The sequence below is a fragment of the Blennius ocellaris genome (assembly GCF_963422515.1).
Source record: "Blennius ocellaris genome assembly, chromosome: 20".
Lineage (NCBI taxonomy): Eukaryota > Metazoa > Chordata > Actinopteri > Blenniiformes > Blenniidae > Blennius > Blennius ocellaris.
The window spans coordinates 18,140,704-18,159,808 of record NC_137669.1 but is presented as its reverse complement, the minus strand read 5'-3'; the positions used below and the strand labels follow the sequence as shown (position 1 = coordinate 18,159,808).

Genomic DNA, 19,105 nt, shown 5'->3' with positions numbered 1-19,105 from the left:
ACCTGTGAGGGTCTGTTTGTGTTGCATTGTGCGTTTGCATCCCGGCGCAGTGTGTTTGCGTTTTCAGAAGCAGGGGCTTTTCTCCGCTGGTGACAACAATGTGCCCTGTCATTAAAATGCAGCGGGGTGAACGCAGCCCAAACGTGACCCCGTTTTCCGGCTCCGCAGACCAACTGCTGGTCACAAGCTGCTGGTTCGGGGAGGAGGAAAGTTCCTGAAATGTCTCTGAATCCTCAATTTTGTTTAGAAGCTGTATTCATACACCATACTTTTTTTTTTTCTATGAATGTTTTGCACATAAAACCACGATACAGTCACCAGAACATGCGAGGGTTATCACAGCGAGCAGATGGGAGTGGGTTGAGTATCTGCATAAGACAGTGGGCTTTGCTTTGCATGTGTCACTGTTGTCTGTGCGCTTGTTTGTCTTTTCTTTTCTTTTTTTTTGTTCGGTTTAGTTGCCTCCCTGACCAGTGAGCCGCCTCGCCTCCATCACCGGAGCACTAACGCTTAATGTCACGACTGCTGACAGCTTGGAAAACATTAATTACACATTTCCACAGAACTTAATCAGCACCTTAGGTTGACCTGAGGGTTCAAGAAGTACATGTTGTTTTTGTCTCGAAATGCCTTAATGAGGGAAAAGATGCTGATTTTCAGGGTTACGTAATCAGAGGATTTTTGTGACTGCACTTTTTGTTATTTCCTGTTGCTATTTCACTAAAACAAGGAAGTTTACAGCCATATGGTAATGCACTATGGGCTGCTCAGTGGTGTCGTGGTGAGCACTCCTCCCTCACAGTGAGAATATGGCCTGTTTGAGTACAGTTTGAGCCTCTGCGCCTTTCTGGAGTTTGCATGTTTTCCTCAAGTGTCTTTGTTTGTTTTCTCTTGGCTTCCTCTCGAAATACCCTCAAACACGACCCTGAACTGGATAAAGATGGTAAAAGATGGATCAATTAGTTATAATACCTTCTGATAGAAGTGCAGTGTTCTGATGTTTGCTAACTCACATGTCCACTCTCAAAACAAAAGAATATTTGCTGCCTTGCATGGTGGCATGCGTGACAATGCAATCTCTACTAACAGACCATACTGACGACTCTCTCCGTTCACGTGTCCTCCGCATGTGTTCAGCCTCCACCTGCTTCCAGCTGCGATCTGCCTCCGTCGTCTGGACTCGCCTCAGCGAAAATGAGCTCGTCACCTGGCTCCTTCCCTCGAGCTTCGGCCTTAAAGGGAGGCGGCGGCGGCAGGGGAGAGGAAGTCTGAAGGAAAAGTGATAATGAACTGACTTCAGGCCTAGTTTCTATTTTGGTTGGAAATTGGTTTGTCTAAATGGGGTGAGTCAGAGAAAATGCACGGCGAAGACAGATGGAGACACAAAGTAGGAAAGCGGAAGAAAATTCAACGTCTGGCATTTTTTTTTTTTTTTTTTATACTTTCCATTGAAAGAATACATTAAAGGTCAAAGAGAGACAAGGCTGCACGCTACCAGTAAATTGCTCCTGGACATGAAAAGCATGAAAGAGACTGGTAGGGGCCTCGAGGGGATGGTACAAACCTTTAAAGAAAACTACTTTAGAGTCATAAAATGGTGTCAAATTGTCCTGGGAAGTTTGTTATTAGCAGGGGTTCAAAGTTTTTAAAAGAAAACCTTCATATGTTTAAAGAAGCTAGTTAAATCAAATAAAGTTTGTTACTGTTCTTTAAAACTTATATGAAAACACACAAACTAAATTTTACATCCTAAATATAATAAACCCATTAGAAAAAACCAACTCAGAATACAATATTAATGTTTTTATGAGTGACTCAGGTGAGATTGACTCAATGCCTCACAACCCAAAGTTAAAAGCAGTACAGAAGATGGATAGATATGAAGCAAATATCATATTTAGTTTTGTTAAATGGTGTCAGAGAGACTGCGGGACAGATCAGCCATCGTGTGAAGCTAAGGTCTCGGATGTAAGAACTGTGATCACTGGAGAGGTGCTACTGATGATTCAGGATCTAAATCTGTCTTTTGCGGAGTAGGTGAGTTTGTTTATTCCTGCATGAGCAGCCCCGTGGAGGCTTCAGCAACAACAGATGACACCGGACGTTTCCAAATAGGCCAAAAAAAAAAAAAAAGGGGGGGAGTAATCAGTGTGGTCCCGGGATTCCTGGGGAGCTGTGAAGGAATGATAAGCAGAGTTGGCTTCTTGCACACCGTCAACTATACACACACACACACACACACACACACACACACACACACACACACACACACACACACACACACACACACACACACACACACACACACACACACAAACACACACACAGTCCATCGCTCCCTCTCTGCATGTCCCTGCTGGCTCAAAATACAGAATCTAATTATTCCTGTTAATCACCAGGCGCTGGAGCTGACTCACTGTAGAGCCATACTGTCCATATGGCCACACACAACCATGCACACACACACACACACTTGTACACAACACCGACCCTCCCCGTACAGTAACGCTCATGCACACATGCGCACGCTTACTCATACAAGTGCTCTCGAAACGGCACACTCTCGGTTCGTCTTTCCACAGGATGTTATGAAATCAGTCCTGTTGCTGAAACTTTGGTGAAGGTCGACGGGAGTCCTCTCTCTCTCTCCCACACACACTTCATTGGACACTTTCACACACACGCACACACACACACACACATCCTCCTGCAGAGATCTGAATCTGAGCTCAGTCGCAGTCCTTCTCTACTGGAGTGAGGAGCCCGCCGGTGGTCGGACTGTCGCCCGAGGCGGAGAGGCCGCGCAGGCGTTGATTCGATTTTACAGCCCAGTCACTCTGTCCGGAGCTCGGGTCTGTCAGCTGGAGGAGGCTAAGACGGCAGAAGGGGAAGAAGAAGGAGAAGAAGAGGAGGAGGATTTAGTGATGGCTGTGACCGACATCACGGAGGATGACCTGGATGTGATGATGCGTGAAGAGGCGGAGGACGTGTTCTCGGACGACGGTAAGAATTGCCGGGACCGGCTTGTAAAAGTGCAGGAATCGGTCGTAGGTGTCCAGGTGGGCTGCGGGGTCGAGACTGCCGCGTGGTCAGACCGGCTGGATTGTGACTTGTGGTCGTTGGCGGGGTTAAGAAGAGGGTGAAAGTGACGGCCGAGTGGCGCCCCGAGGAACCTTCCCAGCTGTGTGGGTGGGGTTATCGCCTGCAGGGATGAGTGATGCTCTGATGCCCAAACAGCGAATAAATAATGGAAGCTGAGCCACTGGATGAAGGCGTACTGAGCTGTTATTAAATGCAGCGATTATGATAATAAGTCCCAGTCAGTGTCATGAACCCTTTGAGCATTTTCTGTCCGGATCTTGCTTTCCAGGAGCTCTCTGCAGTTTGTTTATCGATTCTCAACTTTTGCCCTTTTGAGAGAGCCGAGAGGAGCCGTGCCCTCTGCAGTGTAGGCGTAGTTGTATAACAGGCAGATGTTTTTGAACCAAGCATTACGCACCGCAAGGAAATCTCTTCGGTGTGCATTTTGCGTGAGTGTTTGTTGTTTTAAAAGCAGCTGTAATCATAACCTGTGGTCAGATGGATACTGGAGAGAGATGAAGCAGGAGCTGATGGAAAGAGGCTGTCAGATTGAATAATGTTTATTTTAATCTCAGGTGCTTCCAAAACTAATTTATGTCCTTTATTTTCTCTCTATACGATCAAAACTCTTACAACGTGGGTTAAAGCTGACAGAAATCACACATATTTCACCAATAATTGTAAAAAAAAAAGTTTCTAAATGAGCTTCAGTCCCCTTTGAATATTACATTACATTATTGAGTACTTCTGCTCTACAATACAATGCGTTATTTACAAAAATGCACTAAATATGCTTATTGTGTCTATCTAGAAATAGTTTTCTGTGCACAGCGCTGCGGTTCAAGCAGTTTTTCACACTTTTTCAGTGAGTTGACTTGAAGAGCAGTGAGTTGGCGTTACAATGAGTCGACCTGTTCCTCTTTTGTAAAGAAAAAAAAAAGTACTCTTAAAGATGCATTTATTAAGTCTGTTGCTACACAGATATGAATTATGTAAAGATAAACAAAACTGCTCGCTTTGCTCCGACTGAAACACACTTCAGTTCACACACATTTTGAACCGACTTCACACTTTTTCTTTGGTGTGAATCGTTTCTTCTCAAATTCACAAACACCTCCTTGAGGTTTACGCTTGCGCGCACACACACACACACACACACACACACACACACACACACACTGCACTGAAATCTAAGGCAAAGTGGTGTAAAACTAACCGAAACCACACCTACTTCACCATTTCTAGATTGACTGATTGCTTGATTTCTAGATTTAAAATTTTTTTTACTTTAATCCCCTTTAAAGATTGCTTATAAATGATTGATCATTGCTCTCCTACATTCAATGTGCCATTAACAGAAAGTGTTCACAAAACACGAATCGTGACAATGAAGAGGTGGTGTGTTTAATAACCACTTCATGTCACTTGCAGTAGTTTTCTTTACTGATGTTGCAGAACTGTTTTTATTGTCACATCTTCAGCATAAATGCATCAATAAATTGTACTTACTGTATCCATTAGCCAGTGGCCATACGTAGTCATTTTTCCTCAGTTTGTTGTACTATATTCAGTTCTCCATTGTTAGTTTAAAGGGAAACATACACGTGTTAACCCAAAAAGGGTGACACTGATCCTGAAACATTTCTTCACCTAAAAATCTATTGATGCGTCTCATGTGGACCTTTATTTCCCCCCCATAAGACAGGATGACATCAAGTTTAGAACCTCACAATACTAATATACCACACACTTACAAACAGTTTCAGAGCTCAACAAATTGAATTTAATGCCTGTTTAATTTCACAGTCAAGTGTGTGTACATTTATGTTATAGGTCCTCACAGGCTGTGCAGCAGCGCCTCACATGACGATGAGGATATTCCCAGATATTGCATCATTTGGTGTGTAATGTATGTTAATGCCTCCACTGACCCACTTCTGACTGATATTCACTGATGGTAATGTGACGTTCCCTTTGAACAACACAGCCAGGAGGTACGCAGCCAGATGATTCTCTGCCGCAAACCGGCCAATCGCAGCGCACAGATTTGTGTAGAAGTTGGCCAGCAGGCATCAGAGTGTTTATTCACAGACGCAGCTGAAGGTAGCGCAACATGGATCACTTATATTTTCTGTGCTAATTAGCTCTTTGGTTTAGAGATTACTGTGTGTGGCTTGTGCTGAATATTCAAGTGCTTTGTTCTTAATGAACCTGGATGTAAATTTGTAACCACTGTCCTATTTTTCTCTCTGAATCAGTAGTAGTCATCATTAGTGGAGCTTTTGCAAATCTTTGTTTCCTACACACAAGCAGGAAGGTCTGTGTCAATGCTCAGCATGTGGTGTAAGATTTGTGATTTTTTTATGGGTGGGGGGAGTTTAAGCAAAGATTTTCACGGATCAATGGGTTGCAGTCGGTGCAGTTCAAGTTTTCCTCCTGTCAGTCAGCAGCAGACTGGCGGCTCAGGGACTCAGGTTTTCTAAATTTACATGCCTTCATAGCAGCCCCTTTGTCTTTCTGCATGTATCTTCTATAGATCAGTAAATAGACTTTGTCCTCGACGATTACAGAAATGATCCTCATCTAGGATCAATGAAAACATGAGAAAGAGAGAAACAGCAACAGGTTTTAATGTACTACCTTTTATGATTTTGGTTGTTTATGGTGAAAAACTTGACTAAAATGAAACAAACTCCGCCTGTTAAAATCAAAGGAACGTGATCATTTCAGAAATATTTTCTTAAAAATCAAGCAGAGGTGGAAAAGTACTCATATTCTTTGCTTGCGTCGAGGTGCAGTGACCTCTGGAAACACACCGATTCAGCTTCTTTACTTAAACCTAATCAAGAACATATTCTGAAGTGTACCCATGTATAAAAAGTGAAACGTATATGTCAGAAATGCTACTTGTCTCATAATTATGTCTGATATTAAGTATAATGAAGCATCTTAACTGTAAATGAAGCAAATATTCGAGGAGCGTGTGTGAAAACGTGATGCACGATCACAGATCATGAGGCCCAATTATCTATTTCATCATTTTCAATGGATGCGATGGCTAAATAAACAAGTCAAAGTACAAGCTGCTTGCAAATGCATGAAACACATTCGAGTTGTCATAGAGATGAAAGCAAAGGCCTATAAAGCAGGTTACAGACATTTCAGATTGCAGCAACTATGAGGAAAATAACGTAATGCTGCCTTGTTGTCACCATAACGGCGATGAAAATATGGCGTGTGAGATGTATGTGCTGTCGGCTCCGCTCGCGCACAGACGTCAGGTCATGTATGAATCCGTTCGTCGTGTTTGTCATGCGGCGCTGAGCCGAATTACATCGAAAGGGGATCCACTTTTAGCCTGGCAGCAGGAATGTCAGAGTGCCTGAACAGAGCAGATACACAGTGACAAACACACCGTGCAACAACAGACACACACACACACGCACACACTCCGGTTCAGGTCGTATGAATTAGCAAAAGGCCTCAGTGGGAGCAACGTGTTCCCGCTTCATCCCTCGTGTCAGTCACGGCTCCGTTGTTTCAGTCGGAGAGGAAAGAAGCCGCTTCGCTGCAAGATGAGACGGGACTCGTATCGTGCAGATTGTCTTTTCCAAGTCGTGAAATTTAGGGCATGCTTCTATTTCGGAGTGTGATTCTGGCATAAATATACACATTTCAACGCAGAGATCCTTGTTGTTGGAGTTTGTCTGAATTGGAGCGACATTTCGCCAAGAAAGCGACGACAACACGTCGCTTAGGCTCGTCAGTTTGCCGTGCTTAGTGCCCTCATCTCAAGAGTGATAATACCGAGTTTGACTGGGAGATTTTCTGTGTTGAGTCCAGGTCCAGCATCTCCTGAAGCCTGAGCTGGAAGCAGTGTAGAAAATGAATGTATGGATGAATCTCTTTCAAGAAAGCAGGTTTTAGTGTAAAATCCTGATTAGTTAAACCTGAGATGAAGGTGACTCGCTCCAGAAGGAGAATAAAGTTAAACTCTGGGTCAGTTTCAACTAAACATTCTTGCTTGTGAGGTAATCCTTTGTGTTTGGTGGACAGTCACGGGATTCTAATCATTAAGCCCACTGGAGAGGCTGAAATGTGAAAATCAGTCACAGGGTTATCAGAACACTGGGAGATGTGTGCTGCAGGGAATGTGCCAGAAAAATAGCTAAAAATAACAGTCGCTCATGCAATCTAGTACGTTTTATACTTTATAACGATGTAAACAAAGTCTCAGCTTGCGTCTTATTGGGAAGGAGCTGCTGTAAAGTCCCCTGCGCGTGAACCGGCGCCTGACCTGAATGAATCTGTTGAACGCTCACAGGAGCCACAGTCAAACCCCTCAAGTGGTTTTTACCCCAGAAGATAAACAGATAAACAGAGGCGTGCTTTTCCCCCCCCCCGTGTTATTACGATTTAGCACACACACGCAGGCACGCACGCACACAATCCCGCGATTTGACACAGTTCCGAAGAAACACTGGCTGCTCAATAGTCAAAGGAAAAACGATATCGGTAAAAGAGCACAAGGAGCCTCGTTGAGAGCAAAACCAACACAATGGCCTCTTTAACTCTGTCTGCGAGTAAATCAGTCTGATCTTTAGAGAGTGCTGTGTCCCTGAGGAGGGCGGCAGTCCAAAGGGTTTAATATGACAGTGAAAATACGGCCGCGCACAAGGGCGACGGCGCGGCGGTGAAAACGACAAGTTGGTGTTTGGTATGCAAATAAAGCCGCGTTTAACTTAGTGGGTCAGGTCAGGAAGCATGAAGAGCTGCTTCCAGTCACATGTGAGCAGCTACTGGAATGATCACCGATGGGAGACTTTTCAGGTGTTGCACGTTGGTGTTTTTTTGCCTTTATGTGTTCCACTTAATCTCTAACATAATCCAGATTGCTGGCTATTTTTTGTTGTCGCTGTTTTTCAAGTTTATCTACTCTCTTCTAGGAATTGTTCCGTCTTCTTCTGAAATAGAGCGCATTTCCACCTCCTCCTCGGGGCGAACAATTACAAGACGAAACCACTAATTGCTGGGCTCAACAGCAATTGTTGATTTGTATTGCTCAGTGCAGTTATTTCAACCCCCCTCAAGCACAATGACGCATCAATCAATCAGATTATTTGTAGACGTTTCGTGTTCGTCGCCTTGTTTCGCTGCAGCTTTTTTTTTTTAAAGATTGAAATGCGCGATTAAAGAAATGCCGCAGGCAGAATTTATGTAATGGTGTAAGATGACACAGAAGCTAAATACGTTTGCACCTTTGATGCAGCGTATTCACCTGTAATCTCTCTGCCGTCACGCCAGCCTGAGGGGGGGGACGACACACTCTCCAACGTTTGTAGCCAAACAACACCTGAGATTCAAAGAGCGAGACAAAAATTTGTAGCGTGACGAAACATGCAGAGTTTCTTTCAAAGCAACAAGCTCATCATGGCATTGCTCATTTCCTGGATGCTAAAATAAAAAAAAAAAAGGCCTTCAGGCTAGAAGGTGAAACGCTAAAGTTTTGTCAACAGTTGATTATCCTACGCTGCCAAAGTTTTGTTTATAAAGCAATCATGTCTTCATTATGAGATTTGAATGTGATAAGTTAATGTTTGTTATTCTAACATCTTTGATTGATCAAAACAGATACAAGATTGTCATAATCCCAGTCAATTTTCAGGATGTGGCCTAATTTGAAGTAACTTCGTAATTACCCTAAAAGCGTTGAGCTTTTCTAAAACAATGTTCTTTTGGAGGAGCTTCATGAAGGAAGCAGCCCCCCCAACAGCAAGTGTCGACACCTGCTTACAAATTAGACGACAAATTCCAGACTGCAGATCTTATTGACTTATCAGATTTGAACCTTTTTAAGCAAATGAAACATGTTTTTATCATTTGCTGCCACCCAACGTTTCAACGTTTTCCAGTTTGACCTAAAGCTCCAGAAGTGGAGCTTCAGAGAGGACCGTGGCCGTCCATCCATCTCAAACCAACCAATTGTCTCATAAGGTTTTCACTTGTTTCTTTTTTCTTTTTTCAGAATTTAGATATTTGGATTGCATTTTACATGTATTACCCCTCCTCAGTCGCTATCAGACAACTCTTCAACATGTTCCAAGATTATGCAAATGCCAGGAGCAGTGCTTTGTTCTGCTCGTTGCAGGTTGATATGTAAGGCACCATTTTTGATAGTTTTGTTACCAGAATTCAACCTGAAAGTGCTCACTTGCAGGTGGATTCTCTTTATTCACAAGAAATACTAAGCAATGAATGAACACCTCGTGATTTTCACTGGACATTTGCTCGTCCTTTCCATGCAAGAGTCCATCTCTTGCAGAGAAGATGAAACGCTTGAGGGGATGTGCCACAGCTACACACACGCACACACACACACTTCCAGAAGGCACTGGCATGATGTGCAGAGCTCGGGGCTGCAAGACTAGAAGCCAGCTCAGATTTCACAAATCCATTTCTCTCTCAGGCTCTTGTTTATACTGGCCTCGTGCAGCAGAGGAAACAGGATCCTCCTCTGAGCTGAATGCTGCACACCGAAGCACCGGATCACAGAGTCCTGCTCCACCGAGTGGAAAGCCGGCAGGGGGGTCATTTATCTGGACAGGGAATCACCTGACGGCTTCACATGCTGACAGGGTGTACCACAAATAATTAAACTGCGGCAATGTTTCCAGCTTTTCTCAATATGTTCACCAAGTTTTCAGCACCAGAAAGCACTCGTCCTCATAATAATATCAAGTTCCCTTTGCTCTGGGGGTTTAGTTTGCGCTCCTGTTTTATTATGAGATATTTCCCAGGTCAGTCCTCTTATATGTCTGACTCACTTCACTGGTACACTGCCTCAGCTGTAATTCAAATGTGCGCCACAATTAAAGTGGATTTATGAATCCTCCCCATAGCTAAACTGTGGCTTCAGCGCGGCAGTGTGGTGGTGGTGCCGGGCAATAATTCGGTCGATGTTTATGGCTGTCTGTCAACGTGAGCTCAGCTTTTCTGTGACACATATATACAGTAGCTCAGCCCTCGTGTAGCGGCCAATAAAGAAAACTGATTTGTCCACGATGATGTCGGTTGCTCATGCCATTCGGTGGAAATGCAAATTTAAGATAGGAGAGGCTTGCAGAGCGTGAGAATGAGCTCCATCTACTCGCTCCCTACGGTTATAAACACACACATGAACTGACTTTATACATGGAAGCATACTGACAGTCCACCCACTCACACACACACACACACACACACACATACACCTCCACTGTCTGGGCAGTTGCTGTCTCTATCCACAGCGATGCAACACACGGACAGTCCTGCAGCTTGTGCGTCAGCGGCCGGCCTGCGTTTGGGAAAAGCTCTGACCTGAGGGGACCTACTGGAGCTGCCATATTACTGCTCTGCATCTCCCTCTTCCTGCTTCTGACAGTTGGCTCCACTGACCTACTTTAGCCAACAGACTACTGCTTTTATTTTCAGCAGTTTTCACTATACGAGCAGAGATAGAATTTTTAATTTCTTATTTGTTTAAAGTGAGAAAAACAAAGAAAAACTGTCTTTTTTAGTACTTTATGGAAAGTTTAGCAGTGTAAGCCAGACGATGCAACAGAGTCATATACTTCTTCCTCGACAGACGTTTGGACCTCACGTGTAAACTTCTGGTCGCAGATGTTTACATGCAGCTTTCTCTCCTGGATTCTACTTTAAACTGTACTTGCTAACCTTTCGTTTGCAGTCGCCACGTGGTTACCATGACAGTCTGAGCTGTGGGTACAACTGGGCGTGTGACGTTTACACTCAGTGGTTTGGAACGGTTTCTCACAATGAGGTAACCCCGTTAGAATCATGAGGTGTGACAGACCACCCATGCCTCCTCACACTGGGGACGACCTGCAGGACTTTGGATCATAGTAACTCCCTTCCTTTACAGTGAGAAAAACCTTGCTTCATTTCCAACCCGCGACCTTTCTGTGTGGAGATTGCATGTTCTCCCTGTGCATATTTTAAAACCAGATCACCTTCCTGACTCAATTTTGAATCAAGCCCTACACTCAAGCGAAAGGCGTAACCTCATCTGGAATTAATAGTGACTTCAAACGTAGAATGGTATCATTGAAAACTCTAATGCTTATTACAGAGTAACTTCATACACAAGCTCGCTGTGTGTCGGTGTCGCCAAAAGGGGTGGATTTGCCCTTTAAGCAAGATTAAAACAATATTTGTGTTCACACTGTGCACAGCTCAAAGGGATCTTGACGCTGCTGTGAGTTTTCCGACGTACAGTTCAAAGACATGCTTGTGAGTTTGATACGGTAAAGGTGCCGACGTGTCTGGCGAGTGCCGGGACCGTACCTGTCATTAGAGACCAAAGCGTGGAGCTTTGCCAGAGGGCAGCGTGCGTACGGCCTGTAATTGATTCATCTCACTCATAGAGATATATTGGATGACTTTGCGGAGACATACAGACACTTCTAAAGCAGCTTTTAGTAACCAAGTGGACAACCAACCATGGCGGTGAATACCATTGGGTGTGAAATATCATTTTATTTGTTCCTGCCTGCTCACAAATAATATCGGCCATACTGTGTGTTTCTGTAGGTCTCCAGTTTCTAAATAGAAATGATCATAATGTGTTCTCAATTCAGGCTCCTACAAGTACACAGAGCTGGTAACCTGAGCTGAAGGGACACTCAGCATTTTTCTCTGACATTTAAGTCCAACTCCCCCCCACCCCCCACCTCCACCCCCGACTCATAACTCGCCAGCTTTCATCCTTTAGCCTTGGCCTTCACGGACTTCAGTCACGTGGCGACTCTGGCTCGCCCCCGCTCCCTACACCGGAGATGAGGGTGGAAATGTGAAGAGGGAATCTTCTGGAAGACAAGTAGAATGCAAGATCTGGATGTGAAAGAAGTGGAAGTGAGGAGAGTGGTGTGGTTTCCTATGCCACGCGACACGCAGAGGTGGAGGTGCAGAGGTGCAGAGGCAGCTGCTCTAAAGTCAGAGGTGTGCTTGTATGTGAACTCTGTATCTGCACACGGAAATGTAAAATAACGGTTATAATATTGGGGGTTGTGGAAGTGAAGTAAAAATCTGAGAACAACTTAAGTCCAAGAGTTACACCTACTGTGTGTGTGTGTGTTTGGGGGGGGGGGGGGGGGGGGGGCATGCTTCCAATGCTTCAACCAGTAAATATAGCTGCTGCTCAGGCGGTTGCTGATGACAGTCATAATTACACGCTCAGCCATGCAACAGCTGAGAGCCAACTAGGTGTGTGTGTGTGTGTGTGTGTGTTAGTGCAAGTTGAGGGGCTTATGGGAACCCCGCAGAGCCCTGTGGATGTGCTGAACCTGGATTACGCAGTGAAATGCTCAGAGCAGACGAGGTGGATACAGCCTGGAAAAAAAGAAAAGTGCAGTTTGACTCTTAAAGGAATGTTTAATAGTCACACATTTATGTTTGTTCCAGGTGTGTTGAAAAATCCAGTTGAAAACTCTTTTCAATTTCTAAGACAATAACAAAACAATGATAATAATAATAATAATCATTGTTTTAAAAAGGACAGACGTTTTAAAGGGGCAGTATGTACAATCCATGTAATGCCACTTTTGTGCAGTAAGTGGCAGTAGTGAGTCATCGTAGTACCCAGTTTGTCTTCAGTCCAGCTCTTTTGAAATTTGGTTATGGGTTTCTCTGAGTTTGTTTGTTTGGTTTTTATTAACTATTCAGTCCACAGTTGTTCGAAGGCTGGACAATCCAGGGCTCGCTGGTTTGCCTGCTAATTTCATTATACCGTCCTAAAACGCGAAACATTATTGAATGATATCATGACTGTGTTTTTATTCGCTTATTTAAAAAAAAATTGAATTTATGCATTAAATATTGCCCTTTAAAAGAGATCAAACCTTGTTTTGTGCTCCTTTCATGATGAGATGACACTTCTGATGCTCTTCATCTTATAACTGTCATCCAAACACAGTTTAGCCACCAAAGAGACTTTCACAAATTTGAAACCACAAGTTAATTTTCAAGCCAAATTAACGACAGTGTGAAAACCCCTAAACCCTCTGACTTAAGATTAATTATATCAAATGTTCATTATATAAATCTCTCCCTCTACTTATACCAAAGTGATGGATTAAAAGGGACAAGTCATTTTCTGCTCCCTGAGCTTCTTGGAAGAGTGAGTTGAATTGGATTTGTATGGACTCAGCGGAACAATGTATCCACTTATGGAGGGCAATTATGTTGGCGGGGGCACTTCAAGACGAGTCACTCTTCATAAAATCCGGTGCCACAATCTTTCCTCCGTCTGTAACAGTGGCACCTTTTGTAGCCTCTCAATATGATGCTGTTTGCATTTTTTTTTAATGGTTTTCTTTTCCTGTAATTGGATTGAATTACTGTTGGATTTCCAGCAATAACAAAAAAAGAAAGTTGCTGTTAAACGACATAATCATGTCAATCCCAACCTATGAGCATACTTATGAGGCCAAACTTAATTTGGGCATATTTCAGCTCAAATGTTAAGTCAGCTTGTGTTTATTGCAGGCATGAAATTTGTCCACTCCTGGGAGACGGTAAAAGCTTCGGCTCTACTTCTACAACCTCGATTACAAGGAGAAACAAGTAAATTATAAGAGCACAGCCATCAACATGCTGTAATCTAGTGGTATTCTGAGACAAAGAACCCTTTTGGGGGGGGGGCATTGATCACAGTAGGCTTTGTCTGCTTGGAGGTTGTGGAAAATAGATTTCTACATGTCAAAGAAAACCGTATTAATACACTTTCTAGAATCCAAATACACTCAGCGGAAACTGCTTTTGTTTCAAAGGCTCCACCATCACCATCCTTGGTTTGAGTTGATGGTGACGGACAATTGCCCTCTTCTGTTCCTGCCCCCATTTATTCAAACAATCTCCCTGCAAAGATAAGCTATTAAAAAAATCTTGTGGCTTGAGATGTAAGACTTTGTGTCGTGAAGGACACTCTGATGTTTTATATGGTATAATAAGCCGTAGTCTATAAAATGGGTCACGTTTTGTACATTCATTGGCTTTGCTGCTTTGATTGGTCTTTCATTAGTCCATCCATCATCCATCAGTGTTTGCACTTTGTTCAGAGTCGGGTCAGTGGGGGTCAATAGGGGTCAAGGGCGGAAAGAAAAAATCATGTTGGTGTTGGGAGGGGGGACAGCGATAAACACAAATTTTTCTCAATGCCAATTTTCTGCGGGGTCCACAGAGGCAGAGCCCCACGACACCTCTGAAATTTCTGCTTACGAAGGGTGTTTAGTCTAAACCAGCTGACACTGCACAGAAGAGGAGGTAAACTGGTTAATCCATCATAGCGAAACAGCTCTGGATCCAAAACCACGTCTCTTGTAGCCACTGTGATTCATCATTAATGTTTTGAATTTGACTAGTGCCATGCGTCCTTGGAATTTACAGAAAGAAAAAGAGTCGGTGAAATCTACTTTTGAACGTGTACTATTATTATTATTACCGTTATTATTAAACTGGGTGGTGGTGTTGTTTAAAAAAAAAAAAAAGTAAAAGTATCTTCTCACCTTTAACAAATAATTTCACTTCATCTATGAGGTAGTTTCTATGGAAATGAGGCTGATTTGATGTGATTTACCTCCAGAGAGTGACACAGACAAAGCGAGTGAGACTGGACACACTCCGAGACTGATTGATGCGCTGAGGGTGCGCGAATTGATACCCCCCCCCCCCTTCCTCCAATCGCAGCCCCCTCGGCATGATGGGGCTGGAGGGGCTGGATGGAAGGGGGGGGATCGCTTCATGGTATCCTGACCCCGCCCTCTCTGTGACATCCCCCGCCTGTGATTGGTGGCCGCTGTTTCAGGCGGAGCGCACCAAACACTCCGGGACCTGTGTGTGAGAGAGCGCTCAGTGTGTTTGCTCTGCACGGCGGCGCAAACGTTTATCAGCTCTCACTCGTCTCATCCTCCTGGGATTGACCTTTTTTGGGGGGGAGTTTTTTTTGGAGGGGTGGGGGGGTGGGGTTTGTTGTCTGCATCACAAGCGACGGCATTAATAATCGGTGCGCTGTGAACGCACCGTCTCTCTCGCGCTGCCGTTTTGGTTTTACGCACGGATGAAGCGGCGCAGGTAGACGCGCACAGTCGACGCTGAGCAGCCGCTCCGGCCAACTTTTGCTGAGGTGAGTTGAAACGTCGCCCCGTGTTGTTTCCTGTGGCGGACAGTGGTGGAGGGAAAAGGGGAGGAGGGGGGGGCACAGCACTCTCCCCCTGCTTGTGGATTAAGCCCCCCTCTCCTCTCCTCTCCTCTCCTCTCCTCTCCTCTCCTCTCCTCTCCTCTCTTCTCCGGGGCAGTGAGTCAGTGGATCACTGAGATGCGTGAACTGATTTCACCGGGGATGAAGCTCAGCGGAGGATAAACCGACCAGTAATCAGTTTATCCTGAGAAGAGTTTTTCGCTTATAAATCCCGTGCTTAAAACATTTTGTTTTTCTCCTCCAAAACATAGAAGTGCTTTTCTCCAAAACACCTCCGCATATTAATCCGTCTCTCCTTTTGCTTTTGCTCCTTTCGCCTCTGTTGACACATGATGTGTTGTGAGTAATGACTGTGTTTGAAGTGGTTTTGTGTTTCTCGGAGGCACTTGAAGAGAGATTTAATGTTAGGGTTAAAAACACGCAGGCTTCTGCTCCTGCGTGTTTCTAATAACCGCTGGGTGCGTGCGGGTGATACGTGAGAATGAGCCCAGTTGTTTTTTTTTGTTTTTTTGTTTTTTCATTTTACCAGAAAATACCTCTCCGGGTTTGTTTAGGGTGAAGGTCAAAGGGCATCTTTTGTACACTGATACCACCCACAGTGGATGAGCCAGCTGAACCAGAGCTGATAAGTGGAGCAGCAGCAAAACTGTAGAAAAACCTGAGAAGTGAGCAGCCTGTCAGGAGATATCAGGAGTGGGGGGGATTTTTTTCCCTCCTCTTTAACCTGCCAGATGGGCTGCAAATCACTTTTTGTATGCTTTCCAGGCTGGAGTGTACCGAGAGAAATGTGTGATTTCCTTGATATCCAGGTCTATTCTCTTTTGAGTGTCCGCCAGTGGAGCTGAGGTTCTCTCCTCAGCTGCATGTCCTCCAAAATGATCAAAGCTTTGTCAAGCAATCACTTTCTTTTTTCTTTTTTTTTTAATTCAGCAGGAAAATCTTCTTCCCAAACAATCATCTTACAGAGAAGCTTCTACCCTGGCTGCTCATGCTGTTTCTGAGAGAAAAAGCCTTTTTTTTTTTTGCTTTCCAGGGCTAAATGCTCCCTCAGTGCAGGGCCAGGCTGACTTTGATATGGTTAAGTGGAAGTGCTTTGCTTCTCTGCCAGCCTGTTTGGACCCTGGGTAAGCTGTTCGAAATGAGGGGGAAGGCTGTTTGTGCCAAGCTGAGACGGGCTGCAGGGATGCAGGAGCAGCGTCTGTTCCCAGACTCTCACATCGCACAACAACAACTCTCACTCACCTTCTCCTCCACTTCTCTCTTTCTCCTCCCTCGTTTCCCTCTCTCTCGTCTTTTCACACGTCCCAGAGCCAAGCGCGCACACATGCACTCGTTTCCGTCTCTTTCTCCCTGAAGCCTCATTAAAGAAATTATGACTGTGTGGTTTGGAGGAAATTCAGACGCTCTGTCACTTTGTTGGGTTTTCCCCGAAACTGCCAAAACAGTGAAGTTGGGGTGTGCGCGTTTGGATTTTAAAGAATGAAAACGTCACCTGAATGCAGAGAACAGCTATTTTCTTCACTTGTTTCCTTGTAATCCTTTATAAAGGCATTAGCATACTTTGAATTTTATCTTTGTCATTGCAGAACATTAGAGTGTCTGTGTCTAAAAAGTTTCATGCATTTGGATATATGATTGAAATTGACATATTTCTGTAATTGACAAATTGACATAAAAAAGTTCTGTACATTTTCAGATTTTAAAGTTACAGGAAGACTTCCAGAAGTTACCAAACATGTCCAATAAAAGTTGAGTACTTGTGTGATGAATGCTGCCACTGTCTATCGGGTGATGTCTTCAGATGTCACATTTTGGCCCAAATAATAAAAATATTTTTAGCTCCATCATTTGTGCACCAACAACTAAGCAGTGGCTAAGGGCTCCAGGGTATTGACTAATCTGAGGATGTCGGAATTAGATTTGCACATGAAAATGAAAAAGCAGGCCATGGTGGTCTGCGCTCACTGAGAGGTGAGAATATCCTGGGTTCAGGTCTGGTTGGGGGACATGCAGTGTTTGCACGTTTTCTCCAGGTACTCCAGGTTTCCTCTCACAGTCGGGGTTAATTAGCAACTCTAAATCACATGTAGTTGTTAATGTGTGATACTTTTTAGTTGTTCGGTTAAAGGTAAACCTGATGGAAGCTGCAGAGAGAGAGAAAAAGAAAATGTGAAGAGGAGTGAGACGTCACAGTCCAGTGGGCTTGGCCAAAGAAAGTGACCCTCTGGAATGATAACACTTCCTGAGCCTTTTATTTAACCTTATGGTCCGTTTCACTGGGTAACTTCAATAGACGCAGGTCATGAATGTCATGTAAATACCAGACAACAAGAGGAGAAATATTACCTGTTGTACATTGTGTACGCACCATGGTGAGCCTCTCAGTGCTTTAAAGTCCAGAAACGTCTCACTTGTGGAGCACTTGACCTTTTCCTTTCCTAGAACACCCACTTGTGCTTCTCAGGGAATATTGCTCGCCTCTGTGGGAGAGAGTGTGTGTATGTGTGTGTGTGGGTGGATGTCTGTATTCATTGCATGCACATGCATATGTCTCTCCATCTGGGAGCATACATGTGGTTGGGGTTTTTCTGGGTTTTTGTGTGTGTGTTGTGTGTGTGTTTTCTTTCCAGAATGGGGAGTATTAAATCTCTGGCATTCTTACAGAAGGAGTGCCTCTTTTTAAAGTTTATGCAGCTGATAGTGATTTCTTAAGAGGTGAAGGCTGCAGAAAGTACTCCACCGGGGTGAAGCGAGTAATGATTTCAGTTTGAGGTTTTTCGGTGCACTGAGAGCGCTTATTGTTAAAGATGACTTTAATTTTAAAAAAATTACAAAAAGAGCAACTCCTGCAGAGTTTCTCTGATCAAGACTTCCTATTTTAATTCAACCATCGCCCTGCGTCTGGGGGAGGGAGAAAAAAAAATACTTTGATGTAATCCGCAAATTGGAAGAGGCTGATTTTGTTCTGGTTCTTTGGCAAAACTTTCTTGTTCCCTTTTGGGGGAATTTAGGTCATCTCTGTTCACCGATACCTCAGACAGCTGTTTTGATAGATCTGTCACAGCTCACATCAGTCGGTGTTATTTTAGAAACACTTGCCGTTTCTCAACTTCTCACACCTTTCAAAGCTTGCAAAAAGTCTGTTTGTGCAGAGTGATGAATCACTTCGCAGACGGACCAGCTTCCATTTACGTTGCGGCATAAGTCGCACCAGATGCAGATAAAGTGGCCACACAAGTCTGATTTAAGTCCGAGGTTATCTGCTCTCAGGAAGTGGGTCTGGTTTTAGCCTGTCCCGACATGCCCGACCTCTCAATCACTACTTCTTGGGGAGGGGTGGGGTGGGGTATGTTGGAGGGGAATTTTCAGTGTCAGTAAGGTGAGTGGAAGGCTGTTTCACTGGGGTTAAGTGGTATGTGGAGGGAGGGGCAGGGTCAGGGAGTGGAGCGACTGGGACTGGGGAAAACAACCAACTGGAAGGGAAAGGGAGCGGAGGAGATACTTCAGGGAAAACTTTCTGCTGAATGAGGAGAATATTGAAATATACGTAAAAAATTCATGTGTTTGACACCAAAACAGGTTTTCGGTTTGTTTCTGGTCTAAAAACATCCGTTCCATTTACGTTCTACATTGTAATTGTAACTATTCTATAAATGTGATGAACTTTTTCAACTCTGCAAATGTGTTATATCTGAGCTTGTGGCATCAGAATAAGGAAGAACATTTAAAAAAATTTTTAGTTTCAGTTCAATGACAACATCCAAAGATAAT

The 19,105-nt window shown here is 44.0% G+C and overlaps 1 protein-coding gene across 1 annotated transcript in view; it reads left to right on the top strand.

The window, feature by feature from the left end:
- Nucleotides 1-2,924: 2,924 nt before the first annotated feature.
- The window catches only part of ripor2 (RHO family interacting cell polarization regulator 2), a gene marked incomplete at both ends in the record, with an annotated part of 52,937 nt that continues 36,756 nt past the window's right edge, over nt 2,925-19,105 (top strand). Inside the window, one exon of the mRNA XM_080516557.1 lies at nt 2,925-3,003. Coding sequence (XP_080372683.1) covers nt 2,925-3,003 — 79 coding nt within the window. The remainder of the gene's footprint in view (nt 3,004-19,105) is intronic.